This window comes from Papio anubis, chromosome 16 (assembly GCF_008728515.1).
Source record: "Papio anubis isolate 15944 chromosome 16, Panubis1.0, whole genome shotgun sequence".
NCBI classification, from domain to species: domain Eukaryota; kingdom Metazoa; phylum Chordata; class Mammalia; order Primates; family Cercopithecidae; genus Papio; species Papio anubis.
In genome coordinates this window covers 44,027,437-44,055,267 of record NC_044991.1, presented here as the reverse complement: position 1 = coordinate 44,055,267, position 27,831 = coordinate 44,027,437, and the positions used below count along the sequence as shown (strand labels likewise).

General features: G+C 36.1%; 2 protein-coding genes across 6 annotated transcripts in view; one reads left to right on the top strand and one right to left on the bottom strand.

Annotated features, from left to right (window-relative positions):
- The window catches only part of MACROD2 (mono-ADP ribosylhydrolase 2), a 2,100,238-nt gene that overhangs the window by 366,508 nt on the left and 1,705,899 nt on the right, over positions 1-27,831 (top strand). The gene's annotated exons all lie outside the window — the stretch shown is intronic.
- FLRT3 (fibronectin leucine rich transmembrane protein 3) lies at positions 415-14,094 on the bottom strand. 3 transcript variants are annotated; one of them, XM_003905085.5, is made up of 3 exons: positions 13,831-14,083; positions 5,558-5,751; positions 415-3,972 (listed from the first exon to the last, which is right to left on the bottom strand). In XM_003905085.5, the coding sequence occupies exon 3, from the start codon at positions 3,918-3,920 to the stop codon at positions 1,971-1,973; it is 1,950 nt and encodes a 649-aa protein (XP_003905134.1). In that variant the 5' UTR covers positions 3,921-3,972; positions 5,558-5,751; positions 13,831-14,083; the 3' UTR covers positions 415-1,970. The 3 variants fall into 3 exon arrangements, with proteins under 3 accessions (XP_003905134.1, XP_009214826.1, XP_003905133.1); XM_009216562.4 differs by having other exon boundaries at positions 5,000-5,751; positions 13,831-14,071; XM_003905084.5 differs by lacking the exon at positions 5,558-5,751 and having other exon boundaries at positions 13,831-14,094.

The following is a 27,831-nucleotide window of genomic DNA, read 5'->3' as shown; positions in this document are numbered from 1 at the left end:
GTCCCAACCCTATAATCATGTCTTGGTCTTTTCAATGACCAGACTTTATCTTGAAGCTACTTAGGGCCTGCCAGCCATCAGTGAACTCATTAGCATATGAAAAATGAAAATATATCACTTTGAAGATTGCAAAGATTTTAGGAGTTGTATGCCAGAAACAGGGACAAAGAGAAAGTGTATATTTCACAGTATCACAAATGCCAACTCACTCTACTAAAAGGCTATCTTAAAAAAACAATTTTTCAAAGACCACCTTAAAAAGTATCAGGACAGTGGCAGCAGTGTGCCTAAGAGAGAAAGGCCGTGAAACCATTTCTTAAATTTTCCATCTATACAATGAAGAAGTAGGAGGAAATAAATTTATACACGAAATACTGAGCTCTTTAAAGTAAAATGATACACAACCTCAAGATGTTGATTTTTTAAAATTTTTAGCCAACTTTTATTTTTATGCCTAGAAAAATACATGGGACGTTTAGGACTAATGTGCTGGGCAATTTGCTACTTAGTGATAGTAACACAATCCTGAAAAAGCAAGCACAATTATTCTGTACTTTTTAAAAGTTTTATTCAGCAATAAGACCATAATTTTTCATATTTAAGGAGTATGAAAAATTTGTCGAGTTTTAAAAGCTGAATACATGTAGCGTTGGATCAAGGCACATACAAGACTGGCCAAAGGGCGTACAATGCACTTTGGTTTTTTGTTGAAAAAAAAAAAAATCATGGCAACAGAAAAGTGATATGGTTTTTCAACAAGTAATAGCTCACAATTCAGTAGGAAGCTAGAAGGAAATGTTACATTACAAGTTCATTATGTAATATCTGGAAAATTGTGACAGTAATGGGCAGTATTCTTGATCTTTGTAAAAGTAAATTGAACATTTATGTACAGTGTTAAAACCTTTGACATAAACCAGATCTAAATTTGATGTCTAGTATTTATTTTTCTTTAAATTCTCTCTTATTTAAAGAACTACTTTCTCTGGGTTGTTGAGGGGAATCGCTTATAATTACACTACATTTTTAATATGCATAAAATTTCTCTGACATCCTTTATGATAAAAACATCATAAACACTAACAATTTTGTGTTTATAAGTCACTTTTCAAAAATCAGGATGGCATAGGCAAAACCAAAATGCAGTTTTGGTATTTGTGTTCATTACACTATACAAATCTAAATTTTCGTGTTTTCCTAAGTACACATTTCCCCCGCAACTTGGAAGCACATTTACATTACTGTTTTTGTGAAGTCCTTTATTTTCAAAGCTTTGCTGACAATGGCTTTAACAGACTTCACACTCCTTTTATGCCAGCTGATGTATTCAGTTCAGAAGATATGCTTAACTTTTTTAAGGATAATTAATTTGCCTAGAGCAAAAATGGAGATATGCAGCAGGTTTGATATTGCCCATTACTTCACACACTTTGATTTATTCAATACCACTGGGATAATACAAATTTAATAATTGGAACATTATTTCATAACCATTTTCTAAAATTAAATTTTCTCATTCAGCCATTCAGCCAGTTTTTTTTACATTTTATTAATACCAAAGTGAAAAATGGCCTGTGCTTATACTACAAGGATCTCATGTGAATGCAGTCCTGATTGTTCAACACAGCAAGAAAATTCACTTTCACAGTCAACAAGTCATCTTACTCAGTAGAACACAAAGTAAATGGTTTATAACTCCAATATTTGCAAGGAAAATACAGTACAAATTACTAAAAAATACTAAAATATAGAATTGTGTTCAGGCATCTCCACTACATCAATCGCAGCAGTAACCTGAAATTTGAAACTTTTAATAAAAAGTTCTTAAATATAAATTATATGGCAAATGTACAGTACATTGCTTTTTTCAGTCTCTTTTTCCAGTGTTTTGCAGTAGAACAGGGTTCCTACCATCACCTCCCTTAGGTTTAAAAAACCCAAAACACAAGTCTGCTGCAAGTCCTTCAGCATCATGAGTGTGAGTGATCTGAGTCTGGAATACCACTGTCTCTGTAGCTTCGGTTACTACTGCTTTCACTGTGATTGTTTTTGTACAGATTCATTCCATTAGGAGGAAATATGGTGTGTATTACAAACTCCTCCTTCGAGATGGGTTCATTGCTTATTGGTAACATCTGAAAAGAAGTTTCCCTGATTTCCAGGATAGAGTTGTCCTTCTTAGTGCCAGCTTCTGCATAGTCATCCTTTCTTCTCCTCCCTTTGCTATACGCACAGTTCCTTGAGAAAAGCGATCCATTCCTATGAACATACCAACACACTAAAGCAAGAAGGGCAATGGTAACCAGGGCCACAGCTCCACCAATGATGGCAGCCAAAGGTAAATTGGGGTTTTTGTAAGGTTCTTTCTCTTGCTCTCGATTGAGGGTGGTTGTAGGGTTGTACATTCGAAGGGGTGCAGTTTCAGTCTCAATACAAACAGGAGTTTCATCAAATAGGTAGAGGTTACTGGTTTCCATGGGAACCATGCATACTTTATAGGGTGAATCAGGCTCCAGGGCTGTGACCAAGTACTCACTGCGTTCCCCTGTTACAATTGTTTCTGTTATAGATCCAAATGCTGGGCTATGGCCCAGTTTAAGCCAGCTGAGTCTCAAAGCAGTCATAGGTAGAGCAAGTTTCCAAGAGATATGAATTGTATCAGAGGTGACAGATTTCACAGTAATTGTAATTGTTTTTCTTGAGGGACTCCCTGTGGTTTGGTGATCCTTGGTGAGCTTGGGGTTCTTAATATCTGGCTGTTTGGTCACTGGAGCTGGCCACTGTCCTTGGGCAGGATACACTGTGTTGGGTATTGCAGTGGTTATCTGAATGGTGCTTACAATCCCACTGTCCTTACAATCAAACAGTTCTGCATTGAGATCCTTAATAGCCATCCCACGAACTTTTTCTGGGGCTTGGCACATAAGCCCACGCACATTGACCTTCACAGGTAATGATTGTAACCAGTCACGTACCCATTTCATCTTGCACCCGCAATACCAGGGATTGTTGCGAAGAATCAGTTGTGTTATATTGTCCAAATCATCAAAGATACCCTGAGGTAAATTACTTAGGTTATTATTGGACATATCCAGTCGATAGAGCTGCCTTAGATAAGAAAAAGCATTTGGGGGCACCCGATTGATGTGGTTATCTTGAAGATAAAGCTTCCTCAGGTTTGTGCCTGGAAGGTTTACTGGTGCAGCAGTCAGGGAATTCCGCACCAGGGACAGCTCTGTTAAATTAACTAGGTTGAAGAAAACTTTGTCACCTAAACCATGGTTGTTCAACAGGTTTCCATCTAGAACCAGGCGTTTTAGACTAGTGAGACCTTGAAGAGATGGTGATGAAATTGTGGATATGCGATTATCATCCAAGCGTAGTTCTTCTATAGTCCTGGGCAAACCCCAGGGAATTGTGCTAAGGTGGTTGCGGGACAGGAAAAGCAGTCGGAGATAGTTGCTGTCTCGGAATGCTCCCTCTTCTATGCTAACTGCAGAGACAGAGTTGTCATCTAAATGTAATTCTTCCAGATAAGGAATTTTTGAAAGTGAATCATAAGTGATAGTCCTTATGTTATTTTCTTGCAAATGTAACTCTTTTACATACTTTGGGAGGTTGGTAGGAAATTCATCTAAACTGTTGTGGTATAGGTATATTCTTTCTACTTTCAGCAAGTTTTTCAAATCTGAAGGAATCCCAGCATTATTTATTTGGTTGTTCTGAAGGTAGAGAGTTGTAGCATCCTCTGGTATTCCTGTTGGAATGGATGTCAGAAAGCGATCATTACAGTAAATGAAACCCGCATCGCAGCGACACACAGATGGACAGGATTTAGCCATAACTGATAGAGGTGCTACTTGAAGGAACAGCCCAATTTTAGTCCCGATGAGGAAGATGCTCCAGGCTGGGCTGATCATGGTCAGCAGTGTTGAGGTCTTTATACAAGGTAGCTTCCGTTACTTCAGAACCCTAAAATGAAGTGAGTAAAAAAAGACAGAAAACAATAAGGACAGCATACTGAATATAATGTTTAAAATGAATGTGGAAACTAAAATATCTATAATCACTTTTAATATTTTAATTTGTTTTGGGAGAGGGCATAGTCGGGCTTATTGCTAGCTAACAATAGACAGTGTCATATAATCTCTTTACCTTAATGGTTTCTTAATTTCTTTATACATTAAAAAGTAACATGTCCCAAATCCATTTGATTTTGAAATGTTAAATATAATTGAAGTTTTATTGAATAATCTAAAGTATTTTAATTATACTTTATATCAACCTTATAGACAGTCATTGATCAAGCTAATTGAATATCCATTTCTTTCTTAATATTCATAATTAACACCTTGGAATATTGTTTGGTATATTTAAAGGTAACCATTTTACTCTTATCAAAAAACCACAAATTTTTATATTTACTTTTTATTTGGCAAAGACTATACAGGTATAGAAAAATGTCATAAAAATATCTATTCTTTTCATACTTCAAACTTCATAGTTACCCACATCTTGAGATCCTGAATCTCAATTAAACCCATAGTTTGCTTTGATTATTAATGTCATTTCATTTTCTTTGGTTATTAATTTTAAGTATTATTTTAAATGGGTGGATTTCTATAAGAAAATAAGAACGAATCCTTCATTTATTTTTGGGAAAGAATTACAAAGCTAATACATCCAGCTAACCTAAGTGGAAAATTTCACTTCATGTTGAACTCTGTCTTTCTTCTGTTTGCATTTTGTTATATGTTTCATACTGCAAGTTTTAATGACTTTGTCCACATTTTTCATTATTTTCTATCTCATAATGTGTTTTCACAGTGCATTTATATTTCTTTAAATTCTAACCTAGAATATAAATCAACTTTTTCTATGGCTGGCAAAGTACAGATTTATACTGATGTATTGTGTAATATAATATCTTGTGTCCTTTTAAGTATTAATTAGCCTTTGTAATTTTAGGCATGAAAATAAAATACTTTGTTTTTCCTACCTTATTGAACGATGTGAGTAAATTTTGCGGGAGTGAATATCCAATGCACATATATTATTTTCCTGGTGAGGGGCTGGGACTTATAAACTTTTGTTTAGTCCTTGGAAATGTTCTTCACCGTTTATTCAAGTAATCCTATGCCGCACACACCTCCAGATCAGGCTTGCTGTTGTCAATGAACATTCCAGCTGCAGTTCAGCATGGTGGGCAAGCTCATTAAAGTGGGGGCAGAAACAATTCTGCTTCCTGTTACTATGTAGGACACATGGCTTCCTATGTATTTTTTTTTTTTTTCTTTCTGATAGAGTTTCTGTGTGAAGGTTCCTTTTGTGTAGCTTAATTCCCTTAGTGGAAATTGCCCTCTTTGAAATTCTTATTGGCTCTTCTGTGCAATGTGGTCAGAGATAGTAACTTCAGATCCTCATGAAGAAAGCCATTCATGATGCTAAGGCCTGTATAGTAATAGGTTTTTCAGGCAGTTACCCCCTACCTTTATTCCCATCCAGGATTATCCAAGTATAAACTTTGTACAGTAGCTACATCCTGAGGTATGATTACCTGCTGTGAAATAGCTATTTCCAGCTTTTGCTTCTTGCTGATTTTTCAGAATGTCTGGTGCAGTCACGTTATACAAGAACAGGTATTCTCTTTTAAGAAGTAAAGGAAACTAAATTCTTCATGGAAAGAAAACGAGGCATACTAAATTTCCTTTATATTTATCTTCCTTAAAATATACTGGGACTGAGCATCTCCTGTGAAAGTAAAAGGTTTTAATGAACTATTAATAATGAACTTTAACATACTAGAGAAATTTCCTAGACATTTAATTTTAATGTCTTAAAACAACACATCTTTCATCATAGTGGTTAGTCAAAAGGGATAGGTTGACCTCTTTGTTTTTAGACTTCTCATTTTCTTATATAAATAAAGTAGGAGCCAAAGTAGAGATTGTCATCAAACAGATAATTTCTATTATATGATTGTGTCACTTTGAATTAAACACCATGGCTTTCAAATTCAAGCCAGTCTTTAAAAATTTACTTTGAAATCATATGCATAAAATGATAAAATGTTTAAAAAGAAGAAAACAAGTACATGTCAAAGAGGTGAGCAAATACATTAACAAGTATTTTTGACAGAAATGCCAAGGTAACTTTTTAGGCATTTCTGAACATGATTTAACAAAGTCACACAATCCACAATTTAGAGTTGAAAAGGCTGTGTTAAAAGCTTTTCTGTTGATTTGCTCAGTTCCCTGTTTGATTCTTCCTGAAGCAGGTCTCAATTTTCCCAACTGCAGAATGTCGACACCATCCCCTTTCTCTTTAGGGGTACATCTAAGGACTACTTATTGATCTTGAAACTCTAAGCACTCAGGTGTTCTTGCCCAAAAGGTGACATAGAAGTTCAAGTCATGTTTAGTTTTTCTGGAGAATACTGTTCTAATTTTCTTTTAGCATACTGAGTTTGAAAAAAAATTTTGTATTTGAAATAGAAAGGACACTATTATTTCGATCTCCTTGTAGTGACCATTAGGAAAGCACACCAGATGGGGCATTTCTCTCTAGGTTCATACATGAATATGCCAATTTTTAATAAGTGTATCATTTCTGAAAGAAGACTTTTGGCTTGACTAAAGAGATCTTTGAATTTAATGTTGACTGCTTTGCCTATTATCAAATATGCATGAAGATTTTTTAAGAGTTTGGAGGAGGTGAGTAATGTTCCAATTGGTTATGCAGGATCATCCACTCTGATACTTTGTATATATGTAGGGAACATTTGAGTATCCTGGAAATATGTGACCCTGAAAGTAAGGACTAAAGTAGTAGCAATTTGCTTCTCCCACAGTTACTACCTAACATCCAGCAAGGATAGCATCTGTTCCATAATTCAAATGCTCTGCTGAACGAGTATGTTAAATAAGGCCACAATTTGTGTTTCTGGTTCTCTCCAAAAATTCAGTTTATTTTAGTTTGCTAACTGCATACCAACATGGTCATAGGCTATATTAACAGAAGAAAAGTGAAAAAAAATTACAGATACATATAATTTATTATTTAGGCAACTTGAAACAAAAATAGCAGTTAGCAGATGGATCAAACAGTCTCTAGTGAATATTGCAGAGTGCCCACAGAGGGAAGTTTAAATGATTTATTGTTTAATGTGAGGTTTTACTGTGATGCCTTTAGGGCTTTGCCTGTTATTGTCAAATTCCAATAGTATCTTTTCTTGAAAACTGTTGCTTTCTCAGTGTGTGAAAATGGAAAACCAAGCTGTTGAAATTATAATTACAAGGTTACTTTTTAAAGTATCTTCTGTAAAAGTTTTTTAAACTTGAAAATTATTCAACATATAAAATAATGTGGTTAAGTTTAGAAAACAACTACTTACGTTAAATTGCATTAGAAACTAATTAAAAACCATTATAAAAATAACAAGAGAGAACCTGCTTAAAGTGTTACCAAGAGTCAAGCATTTCTGATATTCCAGGGATGATGGTGAGGCAATATATACTTGAGATGATGAATCTGCTGATTTTGGGGATTTAAAAACTGATCGTTCCCTGAGTCAGGTCAGACCACAGTGTGTCCAAGGTGATGGTCATAATGATAACCAGACATAAAATAAATGTCTTTTATCTTGTATCTGAACTATGTATATTTCACCAAATTAGGGTCTAACAATATGTGTTGATTTTCACATTTTTAACCCAGAGAATATAAGAGTTCTAAATTGGTGTGAAAAGATGGAAGATTAATTTGTTTATTTTACCTGTTTTACATTGGTGAAGCTGCTTCCTCTATTCTGTTTGATATGCAAACTCACATTTGCCATTCATACAATAGTGGTAATAATGTGGGATTAACAGAAAGCCTTAAATCTCATTAAGTTCTTGGAAAATGTCATTCTTTTCTCCCCACATTGTATTTAAATAAAAGGAAAAACATAAAACAGGTTTCTTAGGAGAGAAGGATACTCTTTCAGAAATGAAGGTTACATTCAGAGCTACTCTAATATGCCCCTACTCCCTTTACTTAGGCTCAAAACCATTCATATTTGACTACATTTTATGTCTTTTCTTTCCCATTTATGTTTGAAACTATAGTGCTAAACAGATTTTTGGGTTTTGGTTTTGGCATATTAAAGGCTGCAAACACCTCTTCATCAAAAATGAACAATCTCCTATGCTTTGACTTTCCCTTTCTGAGCTGGATCTACATATTTGCGCACCTAGAAATACTGTAGTCAAATGTCGATGATGAAAAGAAAAATGACCCCCACTGGCATGGACACTGTGGCCAGGTTTCCACAACACTGACTTCAGAGCCTTTCTGTCTGCCTAGGCTTGAAAGAGGCCATTACTTCTGAACAAAATGAATCGATCTTTTAGAAAAATACTGTTAATGGGGTAACTTGGGGGAAAAACATAAATGGAGCCCTGGTAACTTAATGGAATGTTAAAAAAATTTTTTTTAATGGAGGCATTATTTAACTATAAAACACTTAAAACTGTAGTAAAAAGAAGAAAAACATAATCACCTCACTGATGAATCAAATTTTTAATAGGGATCCTTATATTCATATTCAGTTTCTTTTTACAAATAAAAATTGTAGATTTTTTTTTTTTGCATTTATAATGTAATCATCAAGTTTGAAAAGCTTCCAATTTATTTCCATGGTACACCCAATAAAACATGTAAATAGATAAGGATACTATTTTAGGAAAACTAATATAAGAAGTTGTATCTGAATAGAAAACTGATATTTAAATAAAATCAAGAACTTGCGGCAATCTACATGTTTATATGATTTCTTCCCTGCTACTACAATATTTTGGAGCTGGGAGTGTTATGAGAAGGTATTTCTTATGTTTTAAGAATATTACTTAGATTAAGATGAAGCTATATAATAGTAGTGCTAATTTCTTATTTATGCCTTAGATTTAAATTGATTTTGATTTGACCTGTTTGATCATTACTCATTTTTGAAAAATATTAATTCAAGTATAAGGTTTTGAGATTTTAGTTTCTTTTTTAATGATTTCTCCCACAGAATGATTTCTTAATGCTGGGGACTTCTAAAAATATTCAGTCTAAAATATAATGGCATGTAGAACTTTTCATCCAAGTTAGTTGCCTTGTTTTAAGTAAAACCTTGAGACTAAAAAAAACTCATGCCTAAACAAATGTATCCAACTTTGTGAATATTTCTAGGTAAACTGGAATTTATACAATCATAATTTAGAGTATTAGGAAGGTAATTTATTTATGAAGGCTTAAATTGCTGCTAAAAAAGCTCAACCTGTGAATGCTAAGTCTTTGCAACAACAAATGGTATTTCAAATAAACTATATATATGGTTAAACTGAAAAACTGGAGTACATCAGGTTAGTTGATAGTGACAGCAAAATGCTTTCTAAGCAGCCTGTCTGGTAGTTAAATTTTCCACGATCATCAGATTTCAGGAAAGTTCCAATTCTTTTGTTTAATGCCAGGCAAGCAGAAGGACCTCTAACTCTCCTCTTGAGAGTCATGAAGTCTGAAGGGTTTGCTGAGAGGCAGAGAAGCAAGTGTGCCTTTTCATACTTGGTTTTATCCAGACTATTTTCTAGCCTGAACAAGATCCTTGTTTCATTTATGGAAAATAGGGGATAACATTTCCAATGCTAAGTATTTCTACTTTTTCTTTTTCTGTTACTGGTTCTTTTCCCCGGTACATTTGTGACAAATGAATTGAATTCTGCTTCATTTGTTTTGGCTTGTAAAGTTAAATCAAGCATCCTTAAAACAAAAAGGCAAACTGGGATATTATCCTTCAGCATAGTGAATGCTGCTTCCTTTTATGATATTAAACCCAAAGTAAATGAATTAGAGAACAAGACTTGTAAGAACGAGTAAGATATTAATTTAGAGAGTGGTGAAGGTAAGTGGTATAGAGTTTGGGGTTGGGGCATGCTTTACATTTGTGCTGACTTTTGAGCAAAAGGAATTAAAAGTGCGCCTACTTTTGTTAAACCACATTTACCATTGCAGACTTTAAATTCCTTTTTAACTGCGTGAGTACAACTTGGTTGACGTGCTTTAAATTTCTAATATTTAAGTTTCCATACAGTAGTTCAGCAAATAGATTTATTTTAGTCTACTGTGTGGCAAGCACTATACTGGTCGGTGAGACCACCTGAAGTCATAAAATACATTGTTTTTCATGTACAAGTAGGGTATTACTTAAACCAGATGAAGAGGAAGAAAATCAACAACACATAAACTGATCAATCCACAGTCCAGTGGCACACTTTAAAAATGGTTTTTAACCAAATGTGGTCTGTGGGTTTTCTCTTCAAAGTTGCCACAGTAACTTGTGCACATGTAAAGTGAAAGAATAAAGAACAAAAGCTGTCATTGTCCCATCAAATGAGAGCAATTTCTCCCTCCTTTCATTTAAACAGACTAATACCTGCAGAAAGCTTTTTATACATCCCTGACACTTGATTTTAGGGTAGGAAAGAGATTCTGCGTATGCAAAACAAATGAAATTTTAGCTTTTGCTTAAATTATACTCTATTGCTTTCTACTTAAAATCTGTTTTCTCTGGGATTTTCGTAAATAGATAACTCAAAGTTCTTTCTTACACAACATAAACATAGCTTTGAAAACTGTCCTTTAATGTGATGTTTAACCAAATTTAGTGATGTCGATCTGTATTTTGAAACTGGAAAATACTTTCTGAAATGTGTATACCTATTTTCTTAAGAGGAAGAATGCTGTTTCAGAAGACCAACTCTTTGTTGGAAATTTATTTGTTGACTTTCAGTAAATTTTTGAAATGGTGGAATGTTAGAAGGAGCTGAGAAACATCCGTTTTTATGCTCTGAAGAGAAAATGCAGTTTTGAGGATTAATATTGCTGAGAGATTTTTACTGTAGAGTTTTTGCCCGCTGGGGGGTGGTACACTCTACCAGAACACTGCTTTCAGAAGCCGCAAGTCAGATGTTGGCTGCTGCTGGCCAGTTTTTCTCTGGTTTAATTACAACAAAGCCTCCTGTTGAGAAGAACAGTGAAGGCCTCTGGGGCAAAAGGTGGGGGGTGGGAGGGTAGGGGGAAGGAGGAAAGAAGGAGGGGAGAAATTATGGCCTTTGAAAAATTTACTGAATCTTATTTCCATTGTTGACTTTATTTATGGTAGTCTTCATTTGACTTTAAACAGTTATTTCTAATGCTTTTTTTTTTTTAAATAAATGGGTTTGAATAAAAGAATATATAATGGAATCTATTCAGAATATTTAAGTTAGCTCTGAATTTTGCCAGTAATCAATCACATTCTTTGTTTTATAGCCCACCCACCTTAAAAAGAGGCATAAAAGTTAAGAAATGACTGAAATGGCAACTATAAACCAAATATGTTTTTTAGTGACCAGATTTAATATTGGTATGAACATTGGCATATCAAAAATGAAAAGCAAGAAAGAAGAAACATTAATATATTATTAAGACAAGGCAAATTCCCTGCACAGATTTTTGTAGGGCTTAAAATTGTTCAAAATAATCCAGAAAGAGGAGGAAGCCTTAGGGTGTGTGGCCAAGAAAAGCACAGAAAAATCTCTCTGCAGTGCACTTGCATATTTAAAGCTGATTATTGTATTTTTCGTCGAGAGAGACTGAGTGTTCATTAGGGTCTTGTGTCCCTAGGCAGGAGATGCTGAGCATAATTGGAGTTTCTATTTGATTGGGCAATACAGTCTAGAGAAGAAACTGGGGTAAAGATAATTAATAGCTTGCTAACAAAGTCTGACAGCCACAAGATTTCAAGCAAATTTATTTCACACTGCTTCATTTAGCTCTGAAAAAGTTTTGATAGAATTGTAGTCTCTTTAATTAACACTTAAAAGCAAAAGAAACATACCTTCTATTTTGCTGCCACCTTTAGTTATGACAAATTTTCTTACTGTTTTTCTTCTTTTTGTAAAAACTTTATTTGCTATCCAATTATACATTTCACAAATGTTATGTTTGGGAAGTGTTTAATTGTGCATTTTGAACCCAGTCATAATTGATTTTAAAGGGTGGGGTGCAGTGAAATGAAAAACCCAATTAATAACTGGTAGAGAGTTATACAGAACCACGATATTAATGAATTCATTATGTTTATTCATTCACTAATATTTCGCTGATCCTTGGACTTGATGTGTTTTGGCTGTGGTCTTCAAAAAATCAAATTTTAGTTTTCTTAGTTAAATCTATGCATTTTTGTAACCCTGTTTTTATTTCAGGGTAATAAATAGATGTACGTTTGTCTGTGTGTGTATATATGTGTCCAAACTAAGGGGCATATCTCTGATTTAATTTTCCCATGGTACAAACCTGGCATATTATCATTAATATTTGTGGTAGTTGGTAATGTTGATATTATTGTGGTACTTTTAAAGGATTCATTTTTCTTCACTCATTTCAGAGGAGATGAATATTAGTCCTCTGTCACTTTGGATCAAGTATAAGTGATTCTCCCTGAATATAGGCAAATTTATTCTTTATGTTTAGGCTGGTCAGGATATTTTTATGCAGTTAGAGATAAATGAAAGGCATTGCTACAGCTGAAGGACTTTTCTAGTGGCTTTATTTATGTTGTTTCTGGATAATAAAATAACATAGATGAGCATTTTAAAGGAGACATTTATTAAGAATATTTAAAATAGCCTTATTATTAAAACCATTAGAGAATTTGGACTAACAATTGAAAAAAAAATCAAGTTTTTTTTTTTCTTTAAATTCGAAATAAAATAACAAAAAAGAACCCCCCAGACGTTGAGAAGACATGGATGGGCCTGTTGCACTCTTTACCTATATGCAACCATTTTGTTTCAGACCTAATTCAGTGAACAAATTTTTTTGAGAAGATACATTTAACTACTTTTTCAAGCTTTGTAGTATAAATGCATTTCTTCCAATATAAGATTTTCCTATTGTAAGTTGCAAAGAATGGATCCTCTGCAAAACCCACTTGATGAGGGCTCTACTCATTTATTTTTCTTTCCTGCCACCCCAAACTCACTGCATACATCAGGCATAGCTTCCAGGGTGAGCTTTGTTAGTTTTTCTGAGTAGACTTAGCCATTTATTATGCTAGTCACATACCACACTTGCCTAAGCAATGGATTTTGGTGTTCTATTGAAGAGGGAATATAGTTTGGAAGAGAGTCTCCCCCTCCTCTGAGTTCAATTTACTAGTTGAGATTTGCAAGCCTGAAATGCTTGAAGCAGCTCAGGCACGATAGCAGTGCAAGCTTTAAAATCTAGGTGTAGCTGTTAATCCTTTACAGAGGCACATAAGTCTCTAGGAGCAGCTCGGCTAGCTGTGAGCAAGATGTATGCTTTTCATGTACTGCGTACTCATGGGCTGAGGGATTATTGATTTTCTTTCACAGTTGTAAAAACAGCAATTGGTGATCATACCACACATACAGTACACACCAAGTTAGCAGGACCTTTTGCTTTTCTATCTGTGAAGAATCTCCTTGTATTGTTTGATATTTAACAGTGAACTTTCCAACTTGCTGTTTTCCATAAGGCTCTTTTCAAATAGCAATTACTCGAGACAGAAAATAGCCACTTACTATCTTTTATAAATGAAAGAAGGTTCTAAGAAACTTCTTGCATTTGGCCATATAGTGAAATTTTTCTTTGCTGGCTTGCACACACATATATTGCTTTTTCTGGTGACAGAGCAAACGTTCCTATTTGGATTTCTCATAGTATCCAGTCGTTTCTTTCTAGAGAGTAAAACCAAGCAAACTTTCTGGGACAATCATAAGAAAAAACATGGAAAACACTTACCAGGAAGACGAGAAAAAGCAATCCTATATACACTGCCGCTATAGCTGTAATTCCATTGACTGTGAATTGGAGTAATAGCCCTCCCCCGTCTCCCAAGCTCTGCGTCCAGTCCACACAAAGCCCACGGCAGCTGCAGGCTGAGCTTGTCCTGCTTCAGATCACTCCTACACTGAGGAGTGAGCGAGGGAGAGCATTCCAGTTTACTGCACACAGCCCACCTCCAAGTCTGAAGTTTAAAGCTTCACCTCGCAGTGGTTGAAGAAGGGGGTGATGTCATAGATGGGCAGGACTTAGCCAAGCTCTTGTTCAGTGAGGTAACTGGATAATCAGACAGATGAGCTTTGCAAACGCTAGAGGGGGCGAGAGCAGCCGAAATGAAGCATCAGCCTGCCAAAGCTAGGATGCCATTTGGTTTGTAGGCAGCCCTTTGGAATCTCAACATTTTCTAAAGTTTACTACAAGGCAGTGGCAGCATACTTATATATATTTTTATAAAGCATGTTAGAAAGATATTTTTAAGATCACAATAGAAAAACACAGGTTTTGTTTTATTTTTAAACCATCTGTATTGAAAAGAAGTTAACCAAAATCAAATTAGTTTTATTGTTCACTAGCTAAAATAATGTTATAATTGTGGAAGATGTAGGCCAGTAATCCCAACTGTGAATATTTATTCATTTATTGAACAAATGAATAAAAAGCAGGTTCAAATATATACATCAGGGTTGTTGCGGTGGCTCACGCCTATAATTCCAGCGCTTTGGGAGGCCAAGGTGGGCGGATCACCTGAGGTCAGGAGTTCAAGACCAGCCTGACCAACATGGAGAAAAAATTAGCTGGACGTGGTGGTGGGTGCCTGTAATCCCAGCTACTTGGAAGGCTGAAGCAGGAGAATCACTTGAACCCAGGAGGCAGAGGTTGCAGTGAGCCAAGATTGCACCATTGCACTCCAGCCTGGGCAACAAGAGCAAAACTCTGCCTCCAAAAAAAAAAAATGTGTGTGTGTGTGTGTGTATGTATGTGTGTGTGTGTGTGTATATATATACATATACATATATATACACGTCACTGATTCATTTAGTTGTGCGAAGGGCAATAGGAATGCCAAACGATTTTTTTAAATGGTAATAAATGGTCTATTCTTTTGGAGGTGAAGAAGTTACTGTTCTCTATGTTTTAGAAAATGAAAGTATGTTTTATGTACTTCTACTACATGTTTATATTATTTAAAATGGATTATTTATATTTAACGATCCCCAATAAAATGTTTTTTAAAAATTAAATAGAATATTTTCCTTTCTAAATGTTTTCGCTGATCTGAGCATGGGTTTAGATATAAACATCTTAAGAAAAATATCTTTCAGGGTGGTTTGCCTGAATTGAAATTATTTTATTTTAATTTAGGTACATGAATAAACACTGGACAGTTGTAAGACATGGATATTATAAATTTCTATGTCTAATTAACAGAGTTATACTTTTATTTTTAATTATGATTTTTGTAGACTGGTTTCTGCTATTTGGTCAATAATTGCTTTGTGCCCATAAGTTTTCCATCAAATAAGTGTATTTCACATGTTCATGTTGCTGGTAAGAACTTAGCTGTTATATTTACCTGGAGGACCATCTCCTTAAACTAATATCTTTATTTGCTCTATTCTTAGAAGTGCGTGACTTTTTCCTTTGTCCTTTCTCAATTTTTCCCTGCACATTTATTTCTGAAGAAGGCCAGCTAATAGTCTTTCCCAGGAGTATTTGATTATGGTCTCTTCATTAACTTCATTTAGTTTATCTATTTATATGTTTGTTTGATAACAGTTTGACCTTCTGAGTTCCCTTCCAAGAATGGTTGATATCAAAGTAGGTGAACCCTTGATAAGAAATGTATTGACCCTATTGTTCTATGATTGCACTTTTGTGGGCCTCAGAGGACAGACCCATTAAATCTAGGAGTTTTAGATTCTAATGTCCATTGAAAAGCCAATTTATTTGAACTGCTAGGTAGTACAATTAAACTGATATGCAGCTGCTGAATTTTGGGAGGAAAGGGAGGTGGTATTATAACAGATAATCTCTTTAAAAAGGGTGGACTCTTTTCTGTTACTGTGAAACACATGGATTAAATTATTTTATGAAATAATTCTTTCTAGAAGCCATTTTCAGATGGGAGTTGGTTCTATTTAAAAAAGGAAATTTTTGCCTGGTCAAATTCCTGTGGGTTTATATCCATATTTAATAAGTTTTATCTTCATTTAGGCAGAGCTTAAGCAGAAAAGAAAGATCAATTGGTGATTTGGGTTATAGGTATCAAAAATAAATTGTACTGGCCTGGGAGTTAGCAGTTCGGAGGTTTCCCTTCCCTGGACTGCCATTTGTTATATGACTTCATATTTATTGCCCTAGGCTTTGGTTTCGTCACATGACAAATAAAGGCAGCAAGGATTTATTAAATGCCAATTATTTATTGTTGCTTTCTTTTCCCCTTTTAAGCTATAGATTAAAATGTAGGAAAAGAAAAGAAATTGTGAAAACATATTCTATACTGGAGTACTGACTTTGGAGGCAAACTCTTAGAATCTCTGGCCTCCTATTCTTTTTCTCTTTTTTTTTTTTTCTTGAGACAGAGTCTCTCTCTGTCACCTAAGCTGGAGCACGTGGCGCGATCTTGGCTTACTGCAGCCTCCATCTCCTGGGTTCAAGCAGTTCTCTTGCCTCAGCTTCCTGAGTAGCTAGGATTACAGGCATGCATCACCACGCCCAGCTAATTTTTGTATTTTTAGTAGAGACGGGGTTTCACCATGTTGGCCAGGCTGCTGTTGAACTCCTGACCTCGTGATCCACCCACCTTGGGCTCCCAAAGTGCTGGGATTACAGGCGTGAGCCCCGTGCCCGGCTCTGGCCTCCTATGCTGTCCCAAAATATATACTCTTTTGCTGCCTACATATTGTTTCACTTCCCACTTTTATCAGCTACCTGAAATGCTACTAGTTGGAGGTGAACTTATAATAAGAGGTACCCCCTTTGAAATAGTATGTACAACCTCTGGAAACATGAGGTTATCATGAGTTACTTCAGATTGCTCTTCTCTTTTGTTTTCTAAGGCACATTGGCTACAATAAGGGGATGACTGTTTTGTTTGAAGGGGATGGGATGCTGGCAGTCTTTAGCATGAAGTCCTTTAGGCTGCAATAGGAAGGGAGGAGGTGGATTCTCACAGTAGGAAGGACTTGGCTCAGGATGGAGGACAACCAGCGTAGTAGACCTGGGTAGTTTAAGAACATGGGCTTTAGAGACTAGCGCAGCTGGGCTCCATGTTGGCTTTGCCACATGACTGTAGACAAATTACTTCATCTCTTTGAGTATTAGCTCAGTGCCTGACTCACAGTAAGTGCTCAATAAAATGATAGCTGTCATTATTTAAGATGGGGGGCATCCAAGCACCTGGAACAAAAAGGACACTAAGAATGGGAGAAGAATGCACAAAGGGCGGTAGTACAGGGTCAATAACAGATTTTTAAAATTTTTCAAATTTCCCTTTGAAGTAATTTTATAGCTAGTAAATGGAAGTGAAAAAGAGGAATAGGAGAGCATTTTATTGATTTTTTTTTTCTCTTGTACTTACACATCTCATGACCTCATGTTCCAAGAACTTAACACTTAGTTGGGTTCTAGTAGATATTTTGTGTTGAAAATGTGTTTGCTAGTTTGCATTTTGTTCTGTTTTGTTGGCTAGCCTGTGAATCTAACATTGTACATGAGAAAATGCATTTCAGGTTGAAAGCAACTGGTTTGGAAATGAACTTCAATAACATATCCCAGTTTTAAAATTCTAGGACTATCTGAACTTGTCATCTCAAAGGACTTTGTGGTGTTCTTTGTTTTTGTGAGAAGATGTGAGATGTTCCCTAGTGGACAAGAAAGGAGATTAGATTTGGAATTGGGTTTCCCAGGTTCTGCCATTTACTTGTATATCCAGATTAAAAAAAAGAAAAAACAACATACACACAGAAGCCTCATCTGTCTTTTAGTTACCAACTACCAGCTGAAACTGACTAAAATATACAGTCATTTCATGGAACAATATAATTCAGGTCTGTCTAGAGTTAAGCTACCTCATTCACCCATTCATTCATTCAGTCTTCACACATTCATTCATTCATTCATCATATACATATTTATTGACTCCCTGTGTAAAAGAAACTAGTAGGACTAGATGATCCCCAAACTACCTCCAACTATGAAGTTCTGAGATTTAATCTTAGAAGATATTAAGGTTCTTATAAGTCTAAGAAACATTCTTCATGGTTTTCCTTTCCCTCAGCATTCTCCATGAGAATAAAATCTTCAAAATTGTGTAAAGAAAACACAGTTTGGCCGGGCACAGTGGCTCATGCCACTTTGGGAGCACTTTGGGAGGCCGAGGAGGGAGGATCACCTGAGGTCAGGAGTTTGAGACCAGCCTGGTTACCGTGGTGAAACCCCGTTTCTAGTAAAAATACAAAAAGTTAGCTGGGCATGGTGGCACGTGCCTGTAATCCCAGCTACTTGGGAGGCTGAGGCAAGAGAATCACTTGAACCCAGGAGGTGGAGGTTGCGGTGAGCTGAAATTGTACCATTGCACTCCAGCTTGGGCAATACAAGTGAAACTCTATCTCAAAAAGAAAAGAAAAGAAAAGAAAAAATAGTTCATACTTTTGATATATTAAATGTCTTGGACTGTTATCAGTTAAGATTCTTTTGGTTGCAAGTCATTGAAGAGCTAAGCCTTACCTGCAAAATCAACAATTGGAATCCATTGGTTCATGTGACTGAGAAGTTAAAATGTATAGTACAACTTCAGGTAAAGCTTGATACGGTGGCTTAAAATATGTCAATAGGAATACAGTTTCTCTCTGGGTCTCTGTCCTGCCTTTCTCATTGCTGGCAGCCTCCTCAGGCTATATACAGTGGACATTTGGCAGCTCTGGGATTTCCTCTTAGGCAATAAAAGTTCCACATATCACATTCCCGTAACACAGTGTTCAAGGGAGAGACACGTCCTCCAAAAGCCCCTGCACAGAGCCCTGGGGGTCAGTGTTTCTCATTTGGTTAAATTTGATCATAGGTTCATTCCTGAACCTATTACATGGAGTGGGGAGATATGCTGGTGAGCTTAAGCCCACTGCAGGAGCTGCAGATAAGCCCAGCCTTACTCAGACACACAACTGAGAATGGAGGACAGGGCATGACCCAAAGGAAAAAGGGTACTCTTAGGCTGAGAAGGAAGGAGTGAATGCTAAGGATCAGCTCATTTTCAGAGATTTTAGCATGCTGAAACTTGGGCATATTTTATACATTTATAAACTTGAAACTGCTCTTTTTCTCTTTGTCTTTTTTTTCTTAAGCCAGAGTTTCTGTTAAAATTGCCAAAACATCTTTAAAAGATACTCTATTTGTAGACCCTCTCAAGTCTAGCCCAGATTTTTCTGTCAACAGGTAGTGATGCATGTCAGGGCACATCAGTATTACATCTTAGCATAAGCCTATAGGATGTTAATAAAATATATAGAGAGTGCACATTCAGCTATCTGTAATTCTGTGAAGTCAGGCCAGATGCTTAATGTACTAGTTAGACACTCTACCACATCTTCCTGAACAATTCCAAAGGGTATTGGAGAAATAATTAGATTTTAGCAGGTCACGGATGCCTTAGGATACCAAAAGATTTTTAAAATGCTGTATTAAACTGTTCTTTTGTTCTGATATTTGCCTTTTATTAGTCAATACTTAAAATGTACTTAAAAACAATCACATAACCCTTTTAACTGTATTTCCAAAACATTCTGCACTGGAATGAGATCTGTCATTACAGGACTTGAAACAGATATCAAAGCAAAATCAGAGTGGTTATTTCCCTGCCTGCCTGCCTGCTTGCCCACCCTCTGGTACACTCTTCTTTTCCCCAACACTCAAGATAGACTGTTACACTTTGGGGACTGGGAGAAAGGCAATTAAAAATCACAACTGAGAAAAAGCACCTCCTTGGCCTCCCAGGAAAGAAAGGAGGAATTGTGGTTCAGAACAGGCTAGTACCTAGCCAAAGTGAGGGGGTGTGACAGGAGCTGGTGCAAAACTAGAAGCCTGCTGATCCCTACTTTCTTCCCTCTTCAGCACCTCCATATATGGCCATGCAGATAGAGCATATACAACTCCAGGTGATATAGGTCAAAGCTGTGTCCTTGACCCCTTGCCACTCCCCAGTGCCCTGCCCCCTTTACTTGTTTTAAAATGTTAAAAAAAAAAAAAAAAAAAAGGCTTAAAATGATTCTTGAAAAAATCAGAAACTTGGAGCAAGCAGATTGAGTCAATCATTTCTATATGATACTTTCTATGTGGCCCTGGGAAAATAACTAGAGCTCTTTGAGCCTTAGTTCCCTTATTTGTGAAGACAGGGATGTGGGACCCACCTAATTTCCTATTATGGACTTCAAATAAAGTGGTGGATATAATAGTTCACTACTAAATCTGAGAAAGCACATACCAAGACTGAGTTGAAACCTGGGGATAGTTGCTTTTAATCTTCATAGTGATGAGTAGGGCTAGGATCAGTTCAAAAGAAACAATTCACTAATGTTAAATTGAACTGTGTGCTTTAACAATCTATCTTTGGGAATGAAACAATTTGAGAAATGCTTCTGCCTTCGCTCCTGGATGCTAGACTTTGAGATAACAGTATCTAACGCTGGTTCTGAGAATTAATTACAAATCAAAGGACAAATTCCTTATCTTTGGCAATGATTAGTATAAAATACAGCTTTGGAGGAATGACTAACAGTTAATAGGAGCAGATCAATATGTGTCTGATTATTGAGATGTGGATCAACAAGATATGATACAAGTGGATTGCCCTGAAGCACGTGATTTTCTCTGCATAGCCAGCTACTGTTATCAGTTTGGACAAAAGGGGTCATCATTTTGAAACCATCTTATTGTTTCACTATTTCTGGAGTTTTGGTGCTAATTTTAGATACACAAATAGACTTTCTGAAAGGAAGATTTTCTGAAATTGTCAGATTTTTTTTTTTTTTTTTTCTGGAAACTGGCTCTGTAGTTCTCCTTGTATTGGAGATTATCTCTTTGAAATTTCTCTGCAGTCTAGACTACTTGGGTACATTAATGTGCTTAATGTTGAAAGAAACATGTTTAAAGTATAGTCAAAGACTATTTTCTATTTTATCTGTTTATTAATGACTCTGGAAACTGCCCTTCATTGGCACTGTCTGCAGGAAGCAGATTTACTACAATTAGCATTTATTGCCTCTTGGGAACTGGTATGAACTTATTATTTGCAAGATTTTTGGGGATCAAGTATCAGTTGATTAAATTCGGATTATGTAGATGTTTTACAATCTATTCCAAATAAAATAAGTTAAAAATTAAGTCACATTTACCACTGGGAAATTTCCTGTAAAATATAAAGGTACTTAAATTTTCTAAGCATGATTTATGACAAATATGTTATATATTAACTAGACTCACTTAGTTTATTCTGTAAATGATTAACCTCAAATTTGAGGAATTTAAAAACTTTATACTTTTTTCACTAGTTAAGTTTTGTTTGGTTTTTGTTTTGTTTGACATTTACAATGTATTCATGCTGGAAATTCACAAATACTTTACTAGGTTTCTTATGTGTGTTTAAAAATTAAGATCTAGACTTAACAAGTTTATTTAAAGTACATAAATATTGCCAAAATGTATTTATAGTTTAATGAACTTTCATTCTTGTATTCAAAGTTGTTTTAAAAATTGAAGGTAGACTTGAAAAAGAATTAAAAATGTGTCACTTTTTAAAGTTATTAATTTTTGTTTGGAGAAATTCGAGGAGCTTTTTGGTAGTTGTTTAATTCTCATGTTTGCATAGAAGCAACACACAACTGTGTGAGCAGCTTTGGATGTAACCCCTCTTTGTTTTCTTCAGTGGCCCAGGGAACAGACTTGTCGCTCTGAAGTGCTCACGTGTAATCCTGTCCTCCCTTTCTTCCCCAATGCAGGTCAGAAATAAGCTTATCAGATCATAGTTTATTAACAAAGAACAAAGGATGTTGACTGACCAAAGAGTAGGAAAGGACAAGCAAAATATAAATGTCAAAGGTTTGTTGCCCAAAATCCTAGTTTTACAGTGGTTTCAAGTAGCTAAACTTTTTTGAAAGTAGGATTCATGTATTTTTAAACATTTACCTGAATTATGCTTTGTCTAGAATTTTAAGTGCAGTAAAATATTAGTTAAATGGCTTTACCTATATTTTATATATGAATTAAGTACAATTATCACTAGTATTATTGTCATTGTTGCTATTATTTGTTCCTTACAAGCAAATCTTTCTAGCTTATATCTGGGAGAAGTTACAGACAATTATATCCTATGTGTTTTCAGTATAAAGTGTTTTAACAGAGTATAAATAGCCTTCTGATAAAGGGAGAAGTATTTTTCTGATAGAAAGTACAATACATTATTTAGGTAATTATAAGGAACTTTTAGATCATATTTATATCTTGTTTTCTTGGTTATTTTTATTTGAAGGTTTTTGTTTTTGTTTTCCGATGGAGTCTCGCTCTATCCAGCCCAGGCTGGAGTAGCTGGGACTACAGGCATGCACCACCACGCCTGGATACTTTTTGTATTTTTAGTACAGATGGGTTTTGCCATATTGGCCAGACTGGTCTCGAACTGCTGACGTCAGGTGATCTGCCTGGCTTGGCCTCCCAAAGTGCTGGGATTACAGGTGACAGCCACCACACCTGGCCTGAAAATGATTTTTCTATAAGAACATTACTGAGAGTTGTGATAGTAGGAAGGAAATAACTTTAGAAAGGAAGAGAGCAGGCTGGGTGCCGTGGCTCACCCCTGTAATCCTAGCACTTTGGGAGGCCAAGACGGGCAGATCACGAGGTCAGGAGATTGAGACCATCCTGGCTAATACGGTGAAAATAAAAATACAAAAAATACTACTAAAAATACAAAAAAATTAACCAGGCGTGGTGGTGGGTGCCTGTAGTCCCAGCTACTCGGGAGGCTGAGGCAGGAGAATGGCGTGAACCCAGGCGGCGGAGCTTGCAGTGAGCTGAGATTGCACCACTGCACTCCAGCCTGGACGCACTCCAGCCTGGAGGCACTCCAGCCTGGGCGCACTCCAGCCTGGGCGACAGAGCGAGATTCTGTCTCAAAAAAAAAAAAAAAAAAAAAGTAAGACAGCAATTCCCTTGTGAAAATCAGGCTTGCATTTTCTTGAAGTTTGAAGTTTAAAGTAATCTAACTTTATCACAAAAATAATAATGATCCCAAATATATTTGGGAAAAAAAGATAAATTTTTAATCAGTATCCATATGAGTAGCAAAAACAAAAACACTACAAGATGTATGAGTGTAGTGTTTTTGTTTTGTTTGCCTTATGTTCTGTAGACTTCCTGTGTAGCTCACATTCTATCAATTGTGTTCTGAAACTTTCTTTTCCCTTGGCTTCTTTGCTCCTACATTATCTGATTCTGCTTAAGGAAGAGTCCCTGAACAAAGAACAGATATTACCATCTCCATTCTAATATAGCTGATTTCTAGTAATTGTATAGCAGATGCTCGTTCAGGTAGCTATTAATGTGTATTCTAACAAAAAACATGGTATTCAGGCTCAGACAGGTTACAATTTTTTAAAGCACTTTATCCAACTTACTAGCATTCTCTTTGTTTTGTTTAGGTTGATTTTTCTATCATCTAAGTCTCAGAATTTGCTAATTAGGAGGAATGGGTGGTGATGTCTAAGTAATCGGTTGCTTTGAGAGTGTTTAGTAGAAACTCAGACGGAACAAAAGGAGTAAGAAGGAGAAGGTAGAACTGGTACTCTAAGAAGACCCCTAGTCTGATGCCTTGTGTGCCATGTGTCTTCCCTTGGTCAGTTTTTCAACAAATGCTTATTGAATAGCAAGGTGTGCCTCATAAGTCTGATCTCTTTTACTATATTCTCTGTTTTTCAAAGAGTTTATAACTAACTTTCCCGAGCTGGTCTGTCCACTTGTACATAGATTATACGTTGGACAAAACCATCTTATGACATAGATATATAGTTTCTTGAGCAATCTCAAAGGAATGGCAAAGGAACTTTTCTGTGGCCTATGGGTGAGAAGGTCAGCAACAATTTAACCAATGTGCTCTAGATTACAAAACGTATTTGAAATGAGACTGAAAGCAGCTAAAGAGGAAAAGTTTTTGAAGAGATAGTAAGGAGAGAATCAGAGGTGCTAAGATAGCAAGAGCATGTTAATTTGAGGTGAAAAGAGTCCTAGTTAGTAGGTAGATTTTAGACTCTATCAGTTACTATGGTGGTAAGTGCAAGCAAGGGAGACAGGAAATTCTCTAGGAACATTCATAATGTACATATGAGAGGTCACCCATATTCGTAGTGAGTTTTGGGGATGGATAGAGGAAATTGCTGAATTATAGAGGCCAGTTATGAAGAAGAAAGTACATAGATGAGGACTAAATAATAATATCGATGTAATGAGACCAGTATTCTAATAATGATAATAGCATGAAAAGAGTAGTGGACAGCTAAATATAGACTAAAATACAGTAAAATCTGATTGTACAGGATGGTAAGGGTACACAAATATGGAGATGTGTTACTAGTCTGGAATGTGACCTAATCCTGCTGATTTCCATCTTATGCTCTTCCAGGGAAGAGAGATGAGGCTTTCCAAAAGCTGCCAGTTTTAAGTTTACAGGAAAATCCATGGGATTCCCAAGTCATTATCTGTTCTGCATTCAAAAATGTAATTCCTTGGCTAAGAAAGGGTCTCCTCTACCATTTCCTTTAGGAGAATGAAAACTGACCCTTGACAAGAGAGCTAGAACTAAGCCTTGGCTATTAAAACAAGGATATAGAACATGGGGCCAACATGTCCCAGCCAGATCACCCACATATCCATTAGGAATATGGGGCAGCTTTCAGGGACTTCTGGTGTTGTATCCAGGTTAACATCTAGCCTAATATTGCCATGTCAGTGGAGGCAACAGAGTCATCCAAGATATGAAACCAGAACAAATGTATAGGTATAAGCTGAGCGCGGTGGCTCACACCTGTAATCCCAGCACTTTGGGAGGCTGAGGCACGTGGATCATCTGAGGTCAGGAGTTTGAGACCAGTCTGGCCATCATGGTGAAACCCTGTCCCTGTCTCTACTAAAAATACAAAAAGTTAGCTGGGTGTGGTCGTGTACACCTGTAGTCCCAGCTACTTGGGAGGCTGAGGCAGGAGAATTGCTTGAGCCCAGGAGGCGGACGTTGCAGTAAGCTGAGATGGCGCCACTGCGCTCTGGCCTAGGCGTCAGAGCAAGACTCCGTCTCAAAAAAAAAAAAAAAAAAAAAGAAAAGAAAAGAAAAAATGTATAGGTATTAGAACATGCAATAAAAATTCTGTGACATTAAGGGTTCATGGTAATTTGTATCAGAATGTACATGAAAGAAAATATTAAGAAGGAAGGTTTACCAGTTCAGGATGTATTATCTACTAAATAATGTGCCAGAATCCTAATAGGGATTTCTATTTTCATTTGGCTCTTCTGAACCTTATTACTCCCTTTGACTTGTCCTTTATGAACAACATCTTTTATTAGTAGACAAAAAAATGAATTTCTTCACTTATCAGTTTAGGAAAACCACCAGTTGTCCTGTTATCTCAAGGAATGATTTTTGGTGGAATGTACCCTAATTCTATTTTTTCTCCTCAGTATCTTTAATATGTGATGCTTACAGATTCATTAAAAAATAAATGAATATTTATGACTTGGAATATTATACTATCAGGAACCATATATGCATTTTTTAACTATAAGACATGAATTGACCAGTACTGTCCATTTCCATCGGACTTGTTTCAATTAACAGCACTTTGGGAGTCTGAGGCAGGCAGATCACTTGAGCCTAGGCGTTCGAGACTTGCTTGGGCAACATGATGAAGCCCCATCTCTACAAAAAATACAAGAATTAGCTGAGCATGGTGGTGCATGCCTGTGGTCCCAGATACTTGGGAGGCTGAGGTGGGAGGATTACTTGAGCCTAGGAGGTGGAGGTTACAGTGGACCATGATCACCCCACTATATTCCAGCCTGGGCAACAGAATGAGACCCTGTCTCTAAATAAATAAATAAACAAATAAATAAATGGAAAATAAAAATAATCTGAATTCCCACTATCCAGTATTAACATTGGGTGGTATAAAGCCTTTCAAACGTTTACAATTTGTACCTGTATACACACTTTTTTTTTTTAAACAAATTAGGAAAATAGTATACTTGTTTTATAACTTCTTTTTTATTTTTAATTTTTGTGGATACACACTAGGTATATATATTTATGGGGTACATGAGATATTTTAATACAATAATGCAATGTGTAATAATCACATCATGGAAAATGGGGTACCCATTCCTTCAAGCATTTATCCTTTGTGTTATTGTTCAGTTATACTCTTTTAGTTATTTTAAAATGTACAATTAAATTATTATTGGCTATAGTCACCCTGTTATGCTATCAAATATGAGGTATTTTTCTTATTTTATATATGCATGCATATATATATATATATATATACTTTTTGTACCTATTAACCATCTCCACCCACCTCCCCACTGCCTCCTGAGTAATCTTCCCAGACCCTGGTAACCATTCTTTTATTCTCTGTGTACATGAATTCCATCGTTTTGATTTTGAAATCCCACAGATAAGTGAGAACATGTAATGTTTGTCTTTCTGTGCCTGGCTTATTTCATGTAATATAATGACCTCGACTTCCATCCATGTTGTTGCAAATGGCAGAATCTTATTCTTTTTTTTTGAAACAGAGTTTCACTCTTGTTGCCCAAGCTGGAGTGCAGTGTTATTCTCCTACCTCAGCTTCCCAAGTAACTGGGGCTATAGGCATGCGCCACTGTGCCTGGCTAATTTTTTGTATTTTAGTAGAGACGGGGTTTCACCATGTTGGTCAGGCTGGTCTTGAACTCCTGACCTCAGGTGATCCACCCACCTCAGCCTCCCAAAGTGCTGGGATTACAGGCATGAGCCACCGTGCCCGCCCATCTTATTCTTTCTAATTTTTTTTGGTTGAATAGTACTCCATTGTATATAAGTACCATATTTTCTTTATCCATTTATCTGCTGATGAACTCCTAGGTTGCTTCCAAATCTTGGTTGTTGTGAACAGTTCTGGAACAAACATGAGAGTGCAAATATTTCTTCAATATACTGATTTCCTTTCTTTTGGGTATATACCCAGCAGTGGGATTGATGGGTCATATGAAAGATGTATTTCTAGTTTTTTGAGGAACCTCAGAACTGTTCTCCATAGTGGTTGTACTAATTTACATTCCCACCAACAGTGTACAATGGTTCCCTTTTCTCCACACCCTCGCCAGCATTTGTTATTGCCTGTCTTTTGGATAAAAGCTATTTTAACTGGGGTGAGATGATATCTCTTTGTTGTTTTGCTTTGCATTTACCTGATGATTAGTGGTGTTGACCACTTTTTCCTACACCTGTTTGCTATTTGTATGTCTTCTTTTGAGAAATGTCTATTCAACTGTTTTGCCTATTTTTTGGTTGGATTAATATTTTTTTTTCCTACAGAGTTTCTTGAGCTCCATGTATATTCTGGTTATTAATCCCTTGTCAGATGTGTAGTTTACAGATATCTTCTCTGTTTCTGTGGGTTTTCTCTTCACTTTGTTGATTATTTCTCTTGCTGTGCAGAAACTTTTTAACTTGATGTGATCCCATTTGCCCATTTTTGCTTTGGTTGCCTGTGCTTGTGGGGTATTACTCAAGAAATCTATGACCAGACCTATGTTCTGAAGAGTTTCCCCTATGAGTTTCCTCGTAGCTTGAGGTCTTAAATTTCAATCTTCAATCCATTTTGATTTGATTTTTGTGTAAGGCGAGAGAGAGGGATCAAGTTTAATTCTTCTACATATGGA

Coding starts and splice junctions, on each gene's coding strand:
- FLRT3 (XM_003905084.5), bottom strand. CDS start 3,920: ATGATCAGCCCAGCCTGGAGCATCTTCCTCATCGGGACTAAAATTGGG.